We start from the raw sequence: 18,228 nt of genomic DNA, 5'->3' as shown, positions 1-18,228 counted from the left end.
TAATAAAAGATTACTATAAATAGAGTATGCAGAGCAATATTGAAAGAACATTTTTAGTAATAGTTTCCCCTCTATTTTTAGATTGGTCACATGACAGTACAAGATGGAGGAGGTGGATAAAATAGTTATCCACTCTTTAAATGCGATCGGATGGTAATATATCGATTAAGATGTTTGTTTTATTAATTGTGCATGCTTTAAATAGCATTCTGTAAAAACAGGCGTCTGGGTATTTGTCTGGAGTCAATACATCATCTAATCTTTCAGACTTTCTTTGCATTAACTTGATGATTTTAGCCTGATTTTAGGCTAATGTCTTAAGGCTATAAGGGATGGAGCTATTTGTACTCAAATAGCATTTAATTGCGTTGATAATACATAGCTTTGTTATAATTAGGAGTCTCGACCAAAGGGAATATTGAATAGTCCCTATTACACTCAATGTACATCTGCATTAAAACTTCAAAACTGCATACATAATTTCCTAAATTAGTAAAATATGTCACTTCCCACAGAATAGTTTGGAGCCATTCATGTTTCAAAGCAACTACATACAAAAAAGAATATTGGACATGTCTTAAGCTCTGTCTGTTATAAATCTGATTCAGCATCTTTAAACATTTTCATGTAAACTGCAGAACATGCTTATTATACACTTCTGCGAGTAAAACTCTTGTTCTACCCTACCTCTCAGAAGTATATGGCACACATGCTAATTGACTACCCTGCAGTAGTCATAGAAAGGATATTTTGCTTGCCAAATGGTGACGTAATTTCATGTGCTGAAAAAATGTTCCCATTGGATCACTGTATCTCATAAAAAACCTCCCAAAATTTATCCTACCACCTAAGGTGTCATACCACTCTTTTTGGTCTCCATTACTTTCTGTGTTAAATTCAGCTATTTGTGAGGCTCAAATTATTTTTTACATCAGTACAGGTGGTGCTGAAAGGGTTTCATTATGATGGTTACCCATTACCTTAAACTCTCTTAAAAATACCACATACCTTATGTGCTTTCAAGTTCTAAGAAAGAATGGTAAAGTGAAAGTAGACAGTGCAGAAATCACTACTTTCGTTCTGAAATTTGGCCATGTCAAGAGGCCAGAGTCTTTGTTCAGAAATTGTTTATCCTACACTGATTAAAGAAAATGAACTTTTAAATTACTGCTGATTCATTCAGCTTTTTCAGATGAAACAAAATTTGTATATCTCTACTAAACTTGGAGAATGATAGGGTGCAATAATGGGACTACTTCGTGTCATTTGAACTACTTTCTTGTATGTGCTGGTGACTAGTTCCCGAAATAGTGGTATTACACCCCAAGAGGAGACCATTGAAAGTGTAAAAATATTGAGAAAAGGCTGATACACATATCTTCTTAGCAAATACAATCTTACCAATTATTGATATTATATTGTATAGGTAAAAAATGCACCACATTCCTTGAATGTTTAATGAACACAAATCTACTATATGTAAGTAACTTCATGTAAAACTTTCAGAATGAGCCAGTAATAAAGGTCACAAAACTGCAATTAAGATGTCAGGATAGGCTAAGAATGCATGATTTTGCACATTTTACCAGAGAGTTTCTTGAAGCTTTTAGCCACCCTCAGACCCTAGAAAAATTTGAAAATGGCAGAAAATCACATGAAAATTTTGTGTCTGTTTCTTATTTTCTTGTTGTTGGGAAAACTTGATTAATGCAATGTATGCGATTTCAAGGTTTACCTTTGGACCATAGTTGGAGCACACTGTGAATGAATATAGAAAATGTGTTAGTGCTTTTGTTTAAATTAGTAGTGTTACAATGGGACCTGTGGTATAATGGTAACAGAGTTCAAATGTATACTATGATAAATTTCTTTGTTGAACATCTTCTGATGAATTGGGTCAATAGTAAGTTCAGGTGAATGAGTTTATGCCTAAATTTTGTATCTATAATCTTCTGTTGTCATCCTCAGATGTTAACTTTTCTTTAAAATTATTTTCCTCTAAACATAGGTTTTTTTTTTATAATATTGATTTAAGGAATGATGAGTTTACATTGCACTTAAACATTACTTGATCATGATGTACATGCATGAGATGTTCAATATATCAACTAGAGATAATGACTGTTGAACTTGATAGAGTCTTCTAGGTTCAAGTTGCAAAAAACTTTTTCAAGGAGAACTTGATCCCAACACAGAACATATGATCTCAGTTGTTTTGGATGTTTTCTGACTACTCTGGTTTTATCCATTTCAAAGCCTAGATATATATTGCCCAGTGACCCACACTTTTCTTGTCATAATTTCATTAAACACACCTTAAAATGTTATTTGAGAAGTTTTTATGAAATCCTTTTTATTTCTTCAGGGTTTTTAGTAGACAAAACCTACTAAGACACAGCCAATATAAAATCAAGAGAAATCCTTTTCTTGCCAAAATTTCAAATACTTATATCTCAAAAATGAGCACACTGACTCACCAATTTTTTCACTTCTGTTGTTCAAAAATGAAATCTTAAAAGATTTCACAATCCTTTGTAATCCTTTTTATTCTTAAACTGAGCAGAGAACATCCTTAATGACCCAATGTGGAGAAAGTTGCCTAGTAACATTAAGGCATTTTGTATTTTGAAGATATTAAACTTGATTGTAAATGATAGTGAGATTAATGTTCCATGCATGTATCAAAGTAATTTCACAATTATTCAATTATTTATGCCATAGTACAGTGAAACATATCTAATCCAAACCATGAGTTAACCAGACATTTCTTGAAGTCCCTTTATTTCAGTTACAGTGCATTTTTTAAACCAACCTTTTAGTCCCCCTGGAGCTTGCCTTAAATGGTTTAACTGTATGATGTAGTATATTATACATCAACATTTTTTGTATATATGTACATGTATTTTTAGTGACCTTGATGAAGAAATTCAGAGTTTGAAACAATTCAGCACTGAATTAATTGTGTCCTCAGCTGTTCGTTGTCTGAAAATAATTAACAATGATGTTGATCTTCCAAACTCATTACCAAGTGGTATGTCAGCTAGATTCAGGATGGGAACCAGTCTTGCATCCATTATTCAGGTAAAATCTTTGTTGGACAAACATTTCTCATTATAACTCTAGTAATTAACAACATATACGTAACATCTAAAGAATTAATGTTTTTACATTTGTAATTGTAATCAATTTAATGTTGTTTTTTTTTTAAAACAAGACGCTAATCATTTATCTCTTTAATATATATATATATAAAACTCTGGTAGTGAAATGAATCTGGCGACATCTGTATGTTTAAAGAAGTTAGTCTTCATTTCTAAGGGCATAAAAATGACAGTGGTGACCTTTTATATTATCTTATCTTAAAATACAAGAAACTTGTGATGGCATTTTTCTGCCATAATTCTATTCTGTTGTAACTATCTTGAAAGTGATAAACATTGTACAAATATTTTCTAGAATTCAGATTTAAAAAAAATCTTATTGCAATCTGCCAGTTAAATTGATTTATGTTTTATTAAAATAAATAAAAAAAATTATGAAATTCAATTTAAGTTTTCTCATATTTGTATAGTTATTCTCATTATGGTTGTAGGAGCTTGGATACAAAGGTGAAATTGGTTATCAGACATTCCTGTACTCTAGTGAGACAGAAATACGAAAGGTTTTCATGTTCCTTATTGACAAGTTACCTAAAGACACAGTAGAAACAACAGATGAACCACTGGGTAGGTGGTAATCACTTTTGCTTCTTTTTTTCTGTTTTATTTGTTTTCAAGAATAGTCATGATTTTACAAATACCCTCTACAAAACCACCTGACTAAGGTTTGTATTTTAGTTATACAATTTATTTTTTAGAAATTTATGTGAAATTCAAACTTGATTTGCAGGTAGTAAAAAAGGCTAATGAACAGAGGTATAGCCATTTCAATTTTGCTTAATACATGTAGTGATGTACATGTATATGTTGATGCCAAGATTTTTATATAATTGTAAAATATTTGACAAAATTCTACTTCCATCTTCATGTAAATGTAAAATTTCAATTTCTGAGATGAAGTAGAATTCAATGTAAAAACTGAACTAAGGATTATATCACATTGAACTGATACTATTTGGTTTACATGGGAAATGTATCAAATTTTCTTCTTTAATATCTGTCTCTGTTTCTTTAAAGGTGCATCTGCATTGTTACAAAGAGCAATAGCAGCCTCCGTTGCTCGGCATTTAGATTCCCCTTGGGTACCTCCTTATCTGAAAAATAAAAGTATAACATGGAGGGGAAAGCCCCCTGTTTGGCAGAGAGAGGTAAGGCAGTAATAATAAACTAATGTTAGACGAAATATTGATGGATATATAAATAAAATTTGATGAGTTGTATTTTTATTACTACAAGTACAGGTACATTTTTGCTCTCTAAAAATTAAAAATAATTAATTGAATTAAACTAAATTCAATTACTAATTTTCCAACGAAGATGAATATCAAGGAACAATCAACACTTTGCAAAAAAAGATTATCTCATTTTATTCGGTCTTAAAACAGAAATTTTTATTCTACATGATCGTCTACTTCAGGGTGCTAAGTCTGCTTGTAAATATCATTCATGTCATGTTCGTACACCTCATGGAATGGGAGATCTCTCAAAAAAGATTTCTAAAGGTAAAATTGTGTATTGTATGATTCTGTATTTTGTTTAAAGTATGTGACATTTATAGAATTTATTAAGGGTATTAAGATATGGAATAATATTAACAACAAGTCAATCTTCTAGTGTTTTGTGTTAAATTTCTAAATACTTCAATCAAGATAAACTCTACAATTCAACAGAATATAATGGATCAATTTGTGATTTATTTGGGACCAAATGGTCAATTTCATAACAAATGTAAGTGTAAAATTTGTTGTGTATATGATGTCACAATGCTACTTCCTGTTATGACATTCAACCAGTTCTACAATTATGTCTTTTTGTTTAAGAAATCAACTACATTTATAAAACAAAATCAAATCATTTATTTTATCATTTTACATCATTAAACTAGTGTTTATGAATTTTGTTTGCACTTCCATTAGAATGCAACAAAGTTACAAAAATTTTCAACTTATCAATATCCAAAAACTAAATAGTACCCTGGCTTAGTATTATTTTAAAAACAAATAAAGCTACATGTAACCAGAAGTAACCAGAATTGTTTTTTCTATGCAAAAAGTAGTTAGAAAGCAAATTGATGTAAAAATGATGTTTGATAAACACATGAAAAAATATTTGTGTTTAGATGTATTATCTTATACTGTTTATGTTGATTGCATTGTAGAAGTAAAGTCCTACTACTCAGAAAGTCTTCCATTTGTTACCAATCAAACAATTCATCATTGTGATACTGCCCCCTCTGTGATGGAAGACATGGCTATGGAACTAACAGCACAACAGGAATGGGAAAATGAATGGAATCAAGTTGGTCTTCCTTCACGGTTGTCTGAACAGGTAAATATTGTAAAATTAAAGTGGTCTTTTTTCATAGTTGTCTGGACATGTAAATAATATTCAGATGAATCATGTTGGTCTTCCTTCACATTTGTCTAGATAGATTAATTTTATTGTGGCTGAATAAAAAAAAGCTTTACCTTTGTCCTCTGTCAAACAGATTTTTTATGTTTTTTTTTGTTTTTTTTTTAATCTTTTGATATTGAATAATTATTCCCAAGTGATTTTGATTTTGAATTTTCCTATCTCTTAAAAAATGGTTGATATCTTGAAAAAGAAATGTTTGAAACATACAAAATTACAGATTCAAGCATATAAGCTTTCACTTGTAATGTTAATTCAACTCTCCTCATAGGACTACAGAGCTAGAAAGAGACAGAAAATACAAAAGAGATTGAAAGATAACTTACGAGCTGATGTTCAAAGGAGTGGAGATCTTGCATCTTCACGATCTGCTATGGATCTACAACAGATGATTGATGCCATGAGTAACCGATCAGCTGGTACTGCTAAAACAAAGGGGTCAAGGTTCACTCATACGGAACAACTTATATATGCAAAGGTTTGTTATTTTTCTAAAAGTTAAGATATGCATCTGAATTTTATGTAATGACCAGTAATTTTTAACCTAGAATGGACTTCTTTTGTTTCCTATGTCAGGAAAATAACAATTCATATGCTTATGACTTAACTGCTAAATACTGAAGTCAATTTTATGGAAATTCATAAGTGTAAAATTTAGTTAAGATATGATTTCATTAAAGAAAATATTGTTGTGATATAATAACTAACAACTTGTTTTTCACCTACAATTTTTTTTATTTTCAATCTGTTACTTGAAGTAATTTCTTTCATTTCCTCAGGATGAAGAAAAAACATTGTCACAAATTCAGAAACCAGAAGTAGAGAAAGGCCACACTGAGGAGGTCAGTATTTAGTTCATAGAAACTTAATACTGTGGTTTATTTAAATTCTTTAGTAGGATTTTTTGTTTTGCCATATATAGAAAAAGGAAATTACAAATATTATTTGGCTTCTTCTTTCAAAGCAAAACATTCAACTCTTGAAATCAGTGATATGTGCGTATCATATTCAATTTCACAAAAGCCTGTCAAGTTTTCATTTGAAACAGAATGAAATCAGCCCAAGTTACTTTGATACTTACATGAGATTGATGTAAAATGATGAATACAAATGTTCCAATGATTATTAAGAGTTGTGTCCCTTACCCTTCAGTGCCCCACCTTAAGATATAACATCAGGAAACAGCAATGACCAACTTTTAATTAAGGTATATTCTATCGGTTTATTTAACTTTTAGACTTTCCAAATATTTTATGCATGTACATATTGAGTTAGCTCCTTCGATCCCATTTTCTGTCCCATTAAAAGCATTTTTTAATCCAGTGGAAAAATCTAAGAATTGTGGTCATTTATGACTTTTCTTATACTGTAGGAGCTTCAAAAACAAAGGGAAGAAGAAATAGAAAAGATTAAGACTGAATATAACAATTTAATATCACAAATAGACAATTTAGATCTTGATTCTAAAAAGATCAATGCTTCTATTAAACAAATGGAAGAACAAATGTCAACTTTAGCCCAACAAAATCAGGATAAAGAGGAATCGTACAAAGTCAAGAAACGGACGTTAGATTTGTTGCCAGATGCTGAGAACAATATCACCAAGTTACAGGTAAAAACATAATGATATTGCTTAGTTTCAGGTTAAAAGAGAGGACTATAAGTTAAGCTACAAGAGAACATTAGTGTAAAGTTACTGGTAAGAAATGTGATAAAATATTCCTTTCAAAAACAGCACTGAAATATCAATGCTAATCATACAAGTATCAGGATGGATGCATTTCTTTAGTAACATAATATCAGACAACTGAGAATGGAATGTCAATGAAATCAGAAAATGTTCAGATTCACAGTTATGCTCTTATTAATCAGAATAGTATTAATAGATATACTGGTACATGTATTTGAATACTGTCAAGTCTATTTTTAGGTTAATTAATCTCCATGTAAGATGTCCATTGGAAATATTAATGCATAAATGCAGCTGAACAAGTCATTGTGAAATCTGATGCTGATCTTTTAAATCATTATAAAGCTGTACAATATATGGGTTTTATTTAGTCTGTAGTGGATGGCAGTGCACATAGACTAGTGACTTTAGCTAACCAATGGGAGAAACACAGGGCACCACTGATAGACCAGTTTAGAGAACTTAAGGACCTTAACTCCAAAAAAGAGGTATGACTTCAATGTTATGAAGCAATGGGTCTGCATAAGCATTCTGAATCTAGATGGTCGTGAAAATTATGTCAGATGAATATAAGTTACCAGCTATTAAAGAAATTCCATGACCATCGAAAAGTGGTAAAGTTTATGCCTTAAGGAAGATTGAATGTTTAGATGGTTATTTATAATCTTTTTTTTTCACTAGAATCAAAATAATTGGTGGAATAATAAATACTAAAAATAAATTAGGTTAGGGATATGAGAAAACAGATACATTAGAAAAAACATCTCCATTATTCATTAATATTACTTTAGTAGATTAAGAATGTAAAAGACTAGTGAAATAATGTATATTTTTTGTATGCACTTTTCCCAACTGTCTTTGGCAAATTTATCCCAGCTACTAGCCCACCATAAATTCAATCTTTTTTGTTAATAAGTAACCAGAATGTGACTGAATTTCCACAATGAATCATTTATTTTCTAGAATTGAGCATAGGTCTTGTGGTTAAAGGCACAGTCTGTTACTAATGTACCTTGGTATGAAAAAAATTTTGTCCAATTATCATTAACACATTAACATTATCTAAAGGCATTGTTTATGTTTGTATGCTAAGGGACATTTATCTATTTTAACAGTATGAGGCTGAGAAGAAATTAGAAGAGATAAAAGCATTCCGTTCAAAAATGAAAGAAGTGGCAGATGATGCCAGGAACAAAGAGGAGTTACAGAAACAATTGGTAAATTGCCGATATCCATTACAGTGAAACCTTTGTAAACAATTTTTTTGTCGTTGAAATTTCAGATTTCCGTCGTGTTTTCTTTTTTTCTAATTTTTGCATTTATCTGAAAGTTTCTAAAAAAAAACTTTTAAATGTATGAACCCCAGAACATGGAGATATATACCTGTTTCACATTCTAACCATTTATTTATAAACTGTTGAGTTTCTTGACTTGTTCAGTAAAGTTTAATAATAATTTTTTTATCGTTTTCAGTATAAAATGACTTGAAAAGGCTCAAATATAACCTGTAGAAGAAATATGGTAATGCATTTTACTTTTTTGTTTACATTGTAGGTAGCAGAGTATGAAAGAATGACTAAAGATGTAAATAGATCAGCATATACTAAAAGAATCATGGAAATTGTATTAAATATCAAAAAGCAGAAAGATGGGATAAATAAGGTAAAAAAATGTGTGATATTAATCTTTGAATTTTAGGACCAACCACTTACAGTCGAACCTAGCTGTGTCGAACTCAGAAGAGTCAAAATCTCGGATAACTCAAAGTAATTTGACAGTCCCTGCAAAAATCCCCTTACTCCAATACAATTTTACCTTTGATGACACGAACTTGAATGAATCACAACCTCAGATAACTTGAGATTTTCAATCAGTCCCTTCGATAGGTCTTAAAAGGTAATTAACTCGGATGTCTTGAAGTCAAATAATTGGTGAGCAATCTGATTGCTTTATTACAAATCATGACAGAAGTTTGTTTTAACAATGTTTAATGTGGCATTTGTAATTATTTGTTGACACCTTTATTTTTAATATGACTGTATTAAAACGAAATAGCTTGTGTAGTAAAAGGAACAAATTTGAAATTTGATTAATCACACTTTGGAATTCCCATCTATAGTGGTATCTGATTTTACTGATAAATTTTATTTGTTGAAATGATATCTGATCATTTAACTACAGGCCAAACAGACTGTAGCAACTGAAGTGTTTCAACGACTATATTCATTTCACCAGTGAATCTGAAATACTTATGTATTTCACATGTTTTGCTGATACTCCTGATTTTTATACATTTTTAAAGCAAAATGTTATGTACTAAAAACATTTTGGATGAATAAAGATATGCAAGAATTTTCCCTGTCAATGTTGCATTTAAAACATAACTGATATACAACACACCAAAATTGTCTCTGATACAATATGCAGAGCATCATGATCTGATCAAAGTACTCTGGTAAGTGAATTACTTGACCTGAAATCATTTTAAAGCAGATAAAACTGATATATTTCCGGGTTATTCTTGATTGCTGATGACTCAATCCTTGGATAATTTGAACTTTTTTGCCTGTGTATTGTGGGGATTAAAAATCAATAGGACAGGAAACCCATGTGCCAGAGATCATTTATGGCATTGTACAAGTTAATTGGCTCGATCTATAGCAGTAAACAAATGACCGCATGACCCCATAAGTGTCTGAAGCTAATCAATAATTATGACATTGCTTACAAGATTTTTGATAAGTCTCCCCCACATTGGTCACAAATTAGTTTTAGGGAGATGCCAATCTGATTTTAATTTCTTCTGAGCCAATCAAAACTGACTATGGTTAAAGGTAATTTAACCCGGACCAAATCGTAAACATGGCTATTTATGAAGAAGATCAGGGAATCTATTCCATATTATTTTAGGTATTGGTTGATACTAGATCTGTACAGAAAGAGATAAACATGCTGTCAGGTAAACTGGACAGAACATTTACTGTAACTGATGAACTTATTTTCAGGGTAGGTATATGTATAGAATTATACTTTTTCTCATTTCTATAGTGATAGAAATACTAATGTGTCAGTCCATCTGGTCACACTTGTGGATGCAACTTCATGAAACACATTCACATTTTGTAGGATTGTCAGTCACTATTTGTTGTATATCATATTGCATTGCAATTTTGATTGGACAAATTTTACAGGAGTTATGGGACTTTTGCACTTCAACATTTTTGGCAGCTATGGGGGACATATGGCTACGAGTGGTTTGTTATTATACTGCCTTGCTTAAAAGCATGAGGTTTATAGTGCAGTGCCTATTTTGTAGTTCCATCTAAATGATTTTTGGGGTTTCCTTTACGGTTTCACTTATTGAGCTTTTCTATTTATTGTAAAAGACCAGTTTAAAACTTTATTTTGAAGCCACAAAACTTGAAAAATGATTTGTCTAAAAATTTAAACGTAATAACTCCTATTGAACTCTTTACAGTCTTTTTGTCAAATATATTTTCACTTTATAAGATATTCTTTTTATGTATTAAAGTATTTGCTTCAATAATTGACTTATTGCTTGATAAACAGGATGCCAAGAAAGATGAATCAGTGAAGAAAGCTTACAGACATTTAGCAGCATTACATGAGGTATAACATACTGTTAAAGTGAAAAATGAAATCATAAAAATAAATTTAGACATTGACAGTTTATAGAAAGAACACACATGTGATGCTAAAGTGTCAAATAAAGGGTAATAACAAAATTACCAAACTGATAGACAAACTATAGGCAATAGTAAAAAGCAATATTGTAAACCATGAAATTTTTGCACCATCTTTTTTTTTTTGTGACTTTTGTGATCAGTCTTCTTTTGCGCAGTTTTAATTTCCCAATCTTTCCCCAAATTATAGTATATGTTTGCTTTTTGTTTTGTTTTGTAGAATTATGAACACCTAATCAAGATAGTAGAACAAACTGGTACCATAATGAGAGAAATCAGGGAGCTAGAGGACCAGGTAAGAACATAACCACATGCAGTGGTAAATCTAATTGTTTATAGTGCTTTTAAAATAGAATAAATAAGCTATTTACAATTATTTTCATGGCTGTCAAATTACTGGATCAAATATAACACAATGTGTTGTGGATTATAATAGAGTAATGAATATTTAGGAGGTCATATATATGTACTAATTTTTGCTGTAAATGTAAATAAGAGTTATTTATATATATTTTTATAGTTTATAAGAGTTATTTGAACGAAATACAAAAGCATACAAAATGTTCATCAAAAGGCTTAAAAAAGCCAGTTGATTTGTTCATAACTTGGACTACACTGAAAGTACTAGTGGAATAAAGTATGTGTGATAGTATACTGTATATGTATTAAGGATTACAGTAAATTGATCTGTTGTTGAAATTTACCAAATTAGTCATTTGGCAATGATAGGATTTTGCAATTTCTTACCATTGTAGTAAAAAGTGGGGAATGACAGTGCATAACCATTACCTATTTAATACATGTTTATTACATTTTGTATTTAAAAATTGATATTTCTTTCGATCTTGTCAGAATCTGGTAACATTTACTGATGTAGCCATTTTTTCTCCAATTTGCTGCTTTGCTTTCATATTTAACTCATATAGTTGATTTGTGATTCAAATATGAGTTTTCTTCATGCAATGGTTAATATAAAATTAACTTCATTGCTGAATATCAATATTCTTTTTTTACTTTTTGCAGATTGAACATGAGAGCAAGAGTAAAGTGTTAACAAACTTAGAGAAGATAACATCTGATTACCAACAAATGAAGAAAGAGAATGCAGGTTTAATGGCCAAACTAAAACAGAAATCTTGATACAAGCTACTTTATTCTATCACGTGCCAAAATATTTATCAAAAAATACAACAGATTTAGTTTGTTACATCTTTTCTTGCAAATAGACTTAGTCACCATTTGAGAATTAGTCAGAGTATTACTGTGTAGTAGACTACAAAGAAAACTAACTGAATAGGCCTTTTTTGCACTCCTGTTTTTATATTCAAGCAATGTGTCTAATACTGGGCATTACAAAAAACTTCAGGTCGTAAGTGTTACAACATTTCTTAATATTAATTTCCTCTATTTTATACAAATTGAATCAATTACCTTTGTATGTATGAGTGAAACAGTTGTTAAATTATGTTGAACTTGAAAGCTGATGTTAGATCTAAGAAGCAACCCAGATAATTTTGCCTTATGATTTTAACTTTGAAGAACTCTTCCCCAAATTTCAGCTAAATTTCACAATGGTATTATTGTTTTGAAAATATTTCCTTTAAATGCTACTTATCATTGCTTTGGAAATGTGTTGATGTCTGTTTTTAGGCTCTTAAATCTATTTTTAGAAACTTAAAAGAGATTTTTAAGGTGATTGAAAACCATTATCTTGGTTCTCAGGCCAATTTTCATTGGTCAGCAATTTTATTTTCCTAAAAAGGGATGGGGGTGCTTGTTAGAATTTTTGTATTTATTTCATTGATATACATGTATATAGTACTTATGCCCCCTAAAAAATGAGGGCAGGCCTGCAGTCCAAGAAGTTATATTTGTTTGGCCTATGGTTTCTTCTTGTTAAATCTACATTGTTAATATTGTTTTAGCATGTTTTGTATTGGTCTTACCATAAACTGTTTAAAGACATATGTGAATGGTAATGAGATCCAGGATTGTCAATGTTCTGATGACCAAAACAAGAGTTTGACAGACTTCGGCCAAAATAAAAAAATATCCTAGATTCTCATCCCCTCCTGTTTCAGTATTTTCACCCTCCCAGAAAAATTTTGTTTCGATTTTTTCCCCAATTTAGATAAATTTCTTTCAAATTGGTATCATTTTCACTTTAAAAAAATATAAAACTAAAACTCGCCTGTCCACCCCTAATTTTGAAAAATGTTGGATGTGAATTTAGGAATTTATTTATGATGGCCTTAACGTAGTCTGATATATCTTTGTAAAACAAAAAGTGTTTTTTGCGACTTATCCATACAAGATATCTGCTCCAGTGAAAGTCAAATCATGTGAATGAGAGGTAACTCTTATGTTTTGAAAATGGTGCATAGAGACAATAGTGTTGTGAATTCTGGTTAAACTTGTGAACAGGAGTTCAGTGGTGCTGTGTATTGGAGTTAACACTCAAAATAAAGATTTTAGCTTAGTTTTCTGTTGGAAATCAACTGTCAAATAAGTAGTACTTTATTATAATATGGAACAAGACCTAAATATAAATATAAATACTTTATATCTTCAGAACAATTTCATTTCTTACTTGTTGGCTATTAATTGATTTACTGAATACAGACTTGTTAGCCCGTACTGTCATTGCATGTTACAATCAATGTTAGGTCAGTGCATCTTTGTCTTCGTTGTTTTTTATTTGTATTCTCATCTGCACTACAGTGCTCACTATTTGTGTATTATTTTAATCAACTATTTCGTCTTTCTGTACTAAGAATGAAAAAAAAAATGGTTACCTCTTTTCCTTTGATTTGAAATTTTAATATTAACCTCTGATTAAAGAAGTATCAGTGAACAAAAATTTACTAATTTATGGTAAATAACATACTCATTTTAAAATTAGTATATTATTTACCATAAAAATAGATAACATTAGGATAACTATTTGGAAAGTGTGAATAACCATGCTGAAGAACACCCAAATTCAAAAACATGAACTTGTGGGCAGAACTTGTTCTGCATACAAGTTAAATCTTGAAGCATTGTTGGCAGTGATGATATTTTGATTATTCACAATACCCAATTGATTATCCTTTACATAGATTTTTTTCGTATTTTATCTCTATTTTCAACATGAATTTCAAATTCTGTGATTGGTGGATTGATACTACTATCCAAATGATAAACTGACTGTATGAATATCTAAGTATAGTGTATTATAATTTGTTGACAAGTAGGGACATTTTTAATATAGCATTTGATATGAAGAATTTTCAAGGTACTGCGGTATAAGTAATTTTATTCCAGTTTTCTATGGATTTGCTGTTAACATTTCTGAAGGCTGTAAGTCATTTATGCTACCTGTATATTTGTTTTCTTCAGAATTTGACACAGTACAAACTATATATAGTTCCCACTTTTACATGTATTTGCTATAAGCATTATTTTTAGACTATAAAGCATGAATGTTCCCTTATATCTTTTCCAAAACAGAGTATTTTCAGTTGACCTATATTAATCTGATTTTGTAAGAAAATGTATACTTCATGATTATAGTGCAATATACATCACTTGAGTAATGTTTGAGTTGTGGCCAGGAGGTGTGTAACAGTTGCCAACTTTTTCATTACTGCTTCAATATAGAATTTGATTTATTATTGTTTTGAACTTTTCTTTTTCGAAGATTTGTTATATCATCATAAAGTTTGGTGCACATGTGTGACCAGATTTTTACTGTGTATGTTTTTTTTTTCACTTCTTTTTGTGTATTGTCAATCTGTGCATAGGGTAATGTGTGGACTCATTCTTTTCGTCTGAACTTATAGCACATGTATTTGGATACATTAGGTTGTTACTTTCTTTTCTATTAAGAGATTCCTGGCAATAGTGTTGAATGCATTTTTATTTGTAAAAGATAAATGTTTATTATTTTGACCACAGGTACTTGGGTTTGGGATTTTTTTTTAGAAAGAAAAAAATTACGACATCATGAGTTTTAACAACAAATATTGCACTTATACTATCCATAAGAAGTTTTCTGATATATGTGAGTTGGCTGGTATCCATATACACATGATTTTGTAATTTTTTTCTTTTTAACCCAAAACATTTCTTGAAAAATAAAAAAAAAATTCCTGACCCCAAGTACCTGTGATTTTGGCTGTATAATCATTCCACATATTATGAATTAAAATGTTTTAATCTTCATACTTTTCTTTATTTATAACTGTGCACATGACCTTTGCATAATTTTGTTTCCAATTTAAATCTGAAGTATTACTTTTTCATTACTGGTATTTCCCATACAATTATTTACCACCAAAGTTTGATGTTATCATTGAGATTGTAAAATCAAGTCTGTTTTAAACTTCAAAGAAGTAGAGAAATAAGTACATTTATTTGGTAAAGTGTTTCTTAAACAATATGACCATGTTCCCAGCAATTATCTCCCCTTGAAAAGTCTTTTTAGAGTAAAAATTCTGAAATTCGGCCATATATGGATTTTGTCAAAATATATCTTAAAAGAAAGTAAAAGATAAAAAAATGTAGTATGTAAGATGTCATTTGGATGTAGGATATGTATACTTACAAGGGTGTCCATGCAAAACCCAGGTATCGGGTGGCACATGACAAATTTTATTTAAAAAAATTATTCATCCATTTCATATCGCAAATGCATCCCCTCTCAAATCTGAATGTTGGTTTTTGATTAACTGCAATGATTTAAGAGAAATAAATTGCATATAAAGCATTGAAATTCATTAAAAAAGGGAGATATTTCTTTTATTTTGTGTACAATTTTGTTGCTATCTTTAAACTTTAAAATCATTTTCTGAGTCATCCATTGTTGTTTTTTTAAATGAATTTTGTCACTACATGACATACATATGATATGAACATTACATTGGAACAAAAAATTCTGTGGAATAAAAGAACTGTGTTCCAATGACCCCCGTGAAAAAAATGGCGAAAAACTTTTAATTCACTGAACTAACTTCCGTAAAAATCATTCAACCGTAACCAGAGTTGAATGTAATCTGTAACTTCTCATAGACTACATACAAAATATAAAATCAATTGGTGAAGGCACTACAAAAAAAGTGCACAAAACTGTAAATTCACTGAAATTTTGTAAGTCCAAGAGCTGTAACTTCCATAAAAATTATTCGACTGTAACCAAAGTCGAAGTTTATCTGCAACTTCTCATAGTAAGACTACATACAAAAGATAAAATCGATAGGTGAAAGCACTACCAAAAAAAGTGCACAAAACTGTAAATTCACTGAAATTTTCTAAGTCCAAGGGCCGTAACTTCCATAAAAATCATTCAACCATAATCAAACTCAAACTTAATCTATAACTCTTCATAATAAGGCCACATACCAAAAACAAACTTATTTGGAAAAAGCATGACAAAAACAATGCGGAAAACGCGGACGGACGCCCGCAGGGGACAATAAAATTAAATTTAACATGTGTCACACATTTATCAAAGGAGCTGCCTATTTTCTACATGGACTGTCTCTTAAATACAACTTTGCAAGATGCACTTGAAAGCAGTATAAAAATACAAATTTTGTTGAGACAAGATTTTAATCGTCTTATCGGTAAAATGAACTGAACTAAAATATACTACATGCACTTGAAAGCAGTATAAAAATACAAATTTTGTTGAGACAAGATTTTAATCGTCTTATCGGTAAAATGAACTGAACTAAAATATACTACATGCACTAAAGAAAACAACTGATCCTTGACTTTTCCCTGCACATTATATAGATCTTAAACAAGAAGTTATCCATTCTCTTAATAATTGAACATTTTTTTAAAAGACTTGATCTTTCTGATTTCAATAGAGCCCATTACTATTAATGAAAGATCATCACTAGCCTTCATGGGAAAAAATTAGGAATTTTTTAGGGCAAAATTTAATGGTGTCAGTACCTTTTTTGCTCATTCATCCATAATTAAATTTTACATATTTTATTAAGCAGTTATTCTCATTTCTATTTTATCTTTCTATTATTTTTTTTAAGTTAGTGAACACAAATTGTTCAAGACAGTTCCATATAAAGATTAAACATATATTTTATTAAATACCATAACAGATCGGTGCTCCAACTTTGCTGATCTAAATATTGAACAAACATTTGTTGGCTGTCATGTGAAAGTGCAGGAATACTAAAAATATTGGGAGAATTTATTGCAAAATATGATAACTATTGAACCACTTTTTCAATTTTAAAAACAGTAATCATGGATAGTAAAGAGATATTTTCAACCTGCCAACTACATGTTTGTTCCCCACTAATATATACAAAGGTATTTCGGGGCTTGTATGTCTGTAGGGGACATGAGAAATGCAATGTTTTGATTGATAACATGCATATCCTTAACCACTGTCCCCCAATATCCCCTGCAGACAGACAGTACAACCAAACAATTGGTAGACAAAGATTTATACACTTCAATTATGACATGTCTTGTTGGTCTATATTGGACACGAGGAGGACAGCACAAATCATGCATATCCTAGAGAACCTTCCCTTGTGTCCACTGTCGCATATCTTTAACTACGTTCCTATTTAAAAATGTTTTGTTTTATAGTATGAGCAAATGAGTCTTTTCAGTCGACATAGTATACAAGAAGGAATATAATGATTCTAATGTAAACTGACAATACTCTCACAAAAGTCCTTTGATTACACATGAAAAGAAAAAAGGAAAACAATAATGACTATCTAAGACAGCTAGAATTCTGCTTCTCGTCACTGGATAAATTTAATGTTGAAAAAACTACAACTTCATTCTCTCAACTTAAAACAACATATTTTCTCTATTGTAAGACATCTCATATTGCCTGGACTACAAATATAAAAACTATACTTCTATTGTGCTACATGAAAACCATATAACATGTTATGTCTCTATATTATATTAGTGTGTAGTCATCTGATTGATATTAATGTAGAATGTAAATGCCCCATGAGGGACCATGATTGGAATTTTTTTAAAAAATTGAAATTCGGAATAAGGATAAAATTTTGTGTCCTGAAATTTTCGGTATAATTACTGACCTGACTTTTTATTTTTTATTCTAGCCTGTCCTGGATTTTTTTTTTCAATCCAGAATTTGATTTTTTTCTACCATTGGCATCCTGCCTTTTAAGCCCACCTGGCCAAAGAGCAATGTGAGCTACTGCCATCATAGTATATGTGTCCATCATCGTCATCCGTAAACTTTTTCAAACATCTTTCCTCTGAA

General features: G+C 30.5%; 1 protein-coding gene across 1 annotated transcript; it reads left to right on the top strand.

The window, feature by feature from the left end:
- Nucleotides 1-79: 79 nt before the first annotated feature.
- Nucleotides 80-15,170, top strand: LOC148604674 (coiled-coil domain-containing protein 22 homolog). Its single transcript, XM_088548993.1, has 16 exons — nt 80-153; nt 2,910-3,081; nt 3,593-3,725; nt 4,176-4,306; nt 4,576-4,660; nt 5,317-5,486; nt 5,842-6,048; nt 6,350-6,412; nt 6,943-7,182; nt 7,632-7,748; nt 8,376-8,477; nt 8,815-8,922; nt 10,171-10,266; nt 10,831-10,890; nt 11,185-11,259; nt 11,988-15,170. Exons 1-16 carry the CDS (start codon nt 104-106, stop codon nt 12,102-12,104), a joined length of 1,926 nt encoding a protein of 641 aa, XP_088405119.1. The 5' UTR covers nt 80-103; the 3' UTR covers nt 12,105-15,170.
- The last annotated feature ends 3,058 nt before the right edge of the window (nt 15,171-18,228 follow it).

The sequence above is a fragment of the Perna viridis genome, chromosome 10 (genome assembly GCF_037379345.1).
Source record: "Perna viridis isolate PV_CMFRI_1.1 ecotype Kerala chromosome 10, ASM3737934v1, whole genome shotgun sequence".
Classification (NCBI taxonomy): Eukaryota; Metazoa; Mollusca; class Bivalvia; order Mytilida; family Mytilidae; genus Perna; species Perna viridis.
Note: the sequence above shows the minus strand (reverse complement) of the source record. Positions and strands in the feature narration are given on the sequence as shown.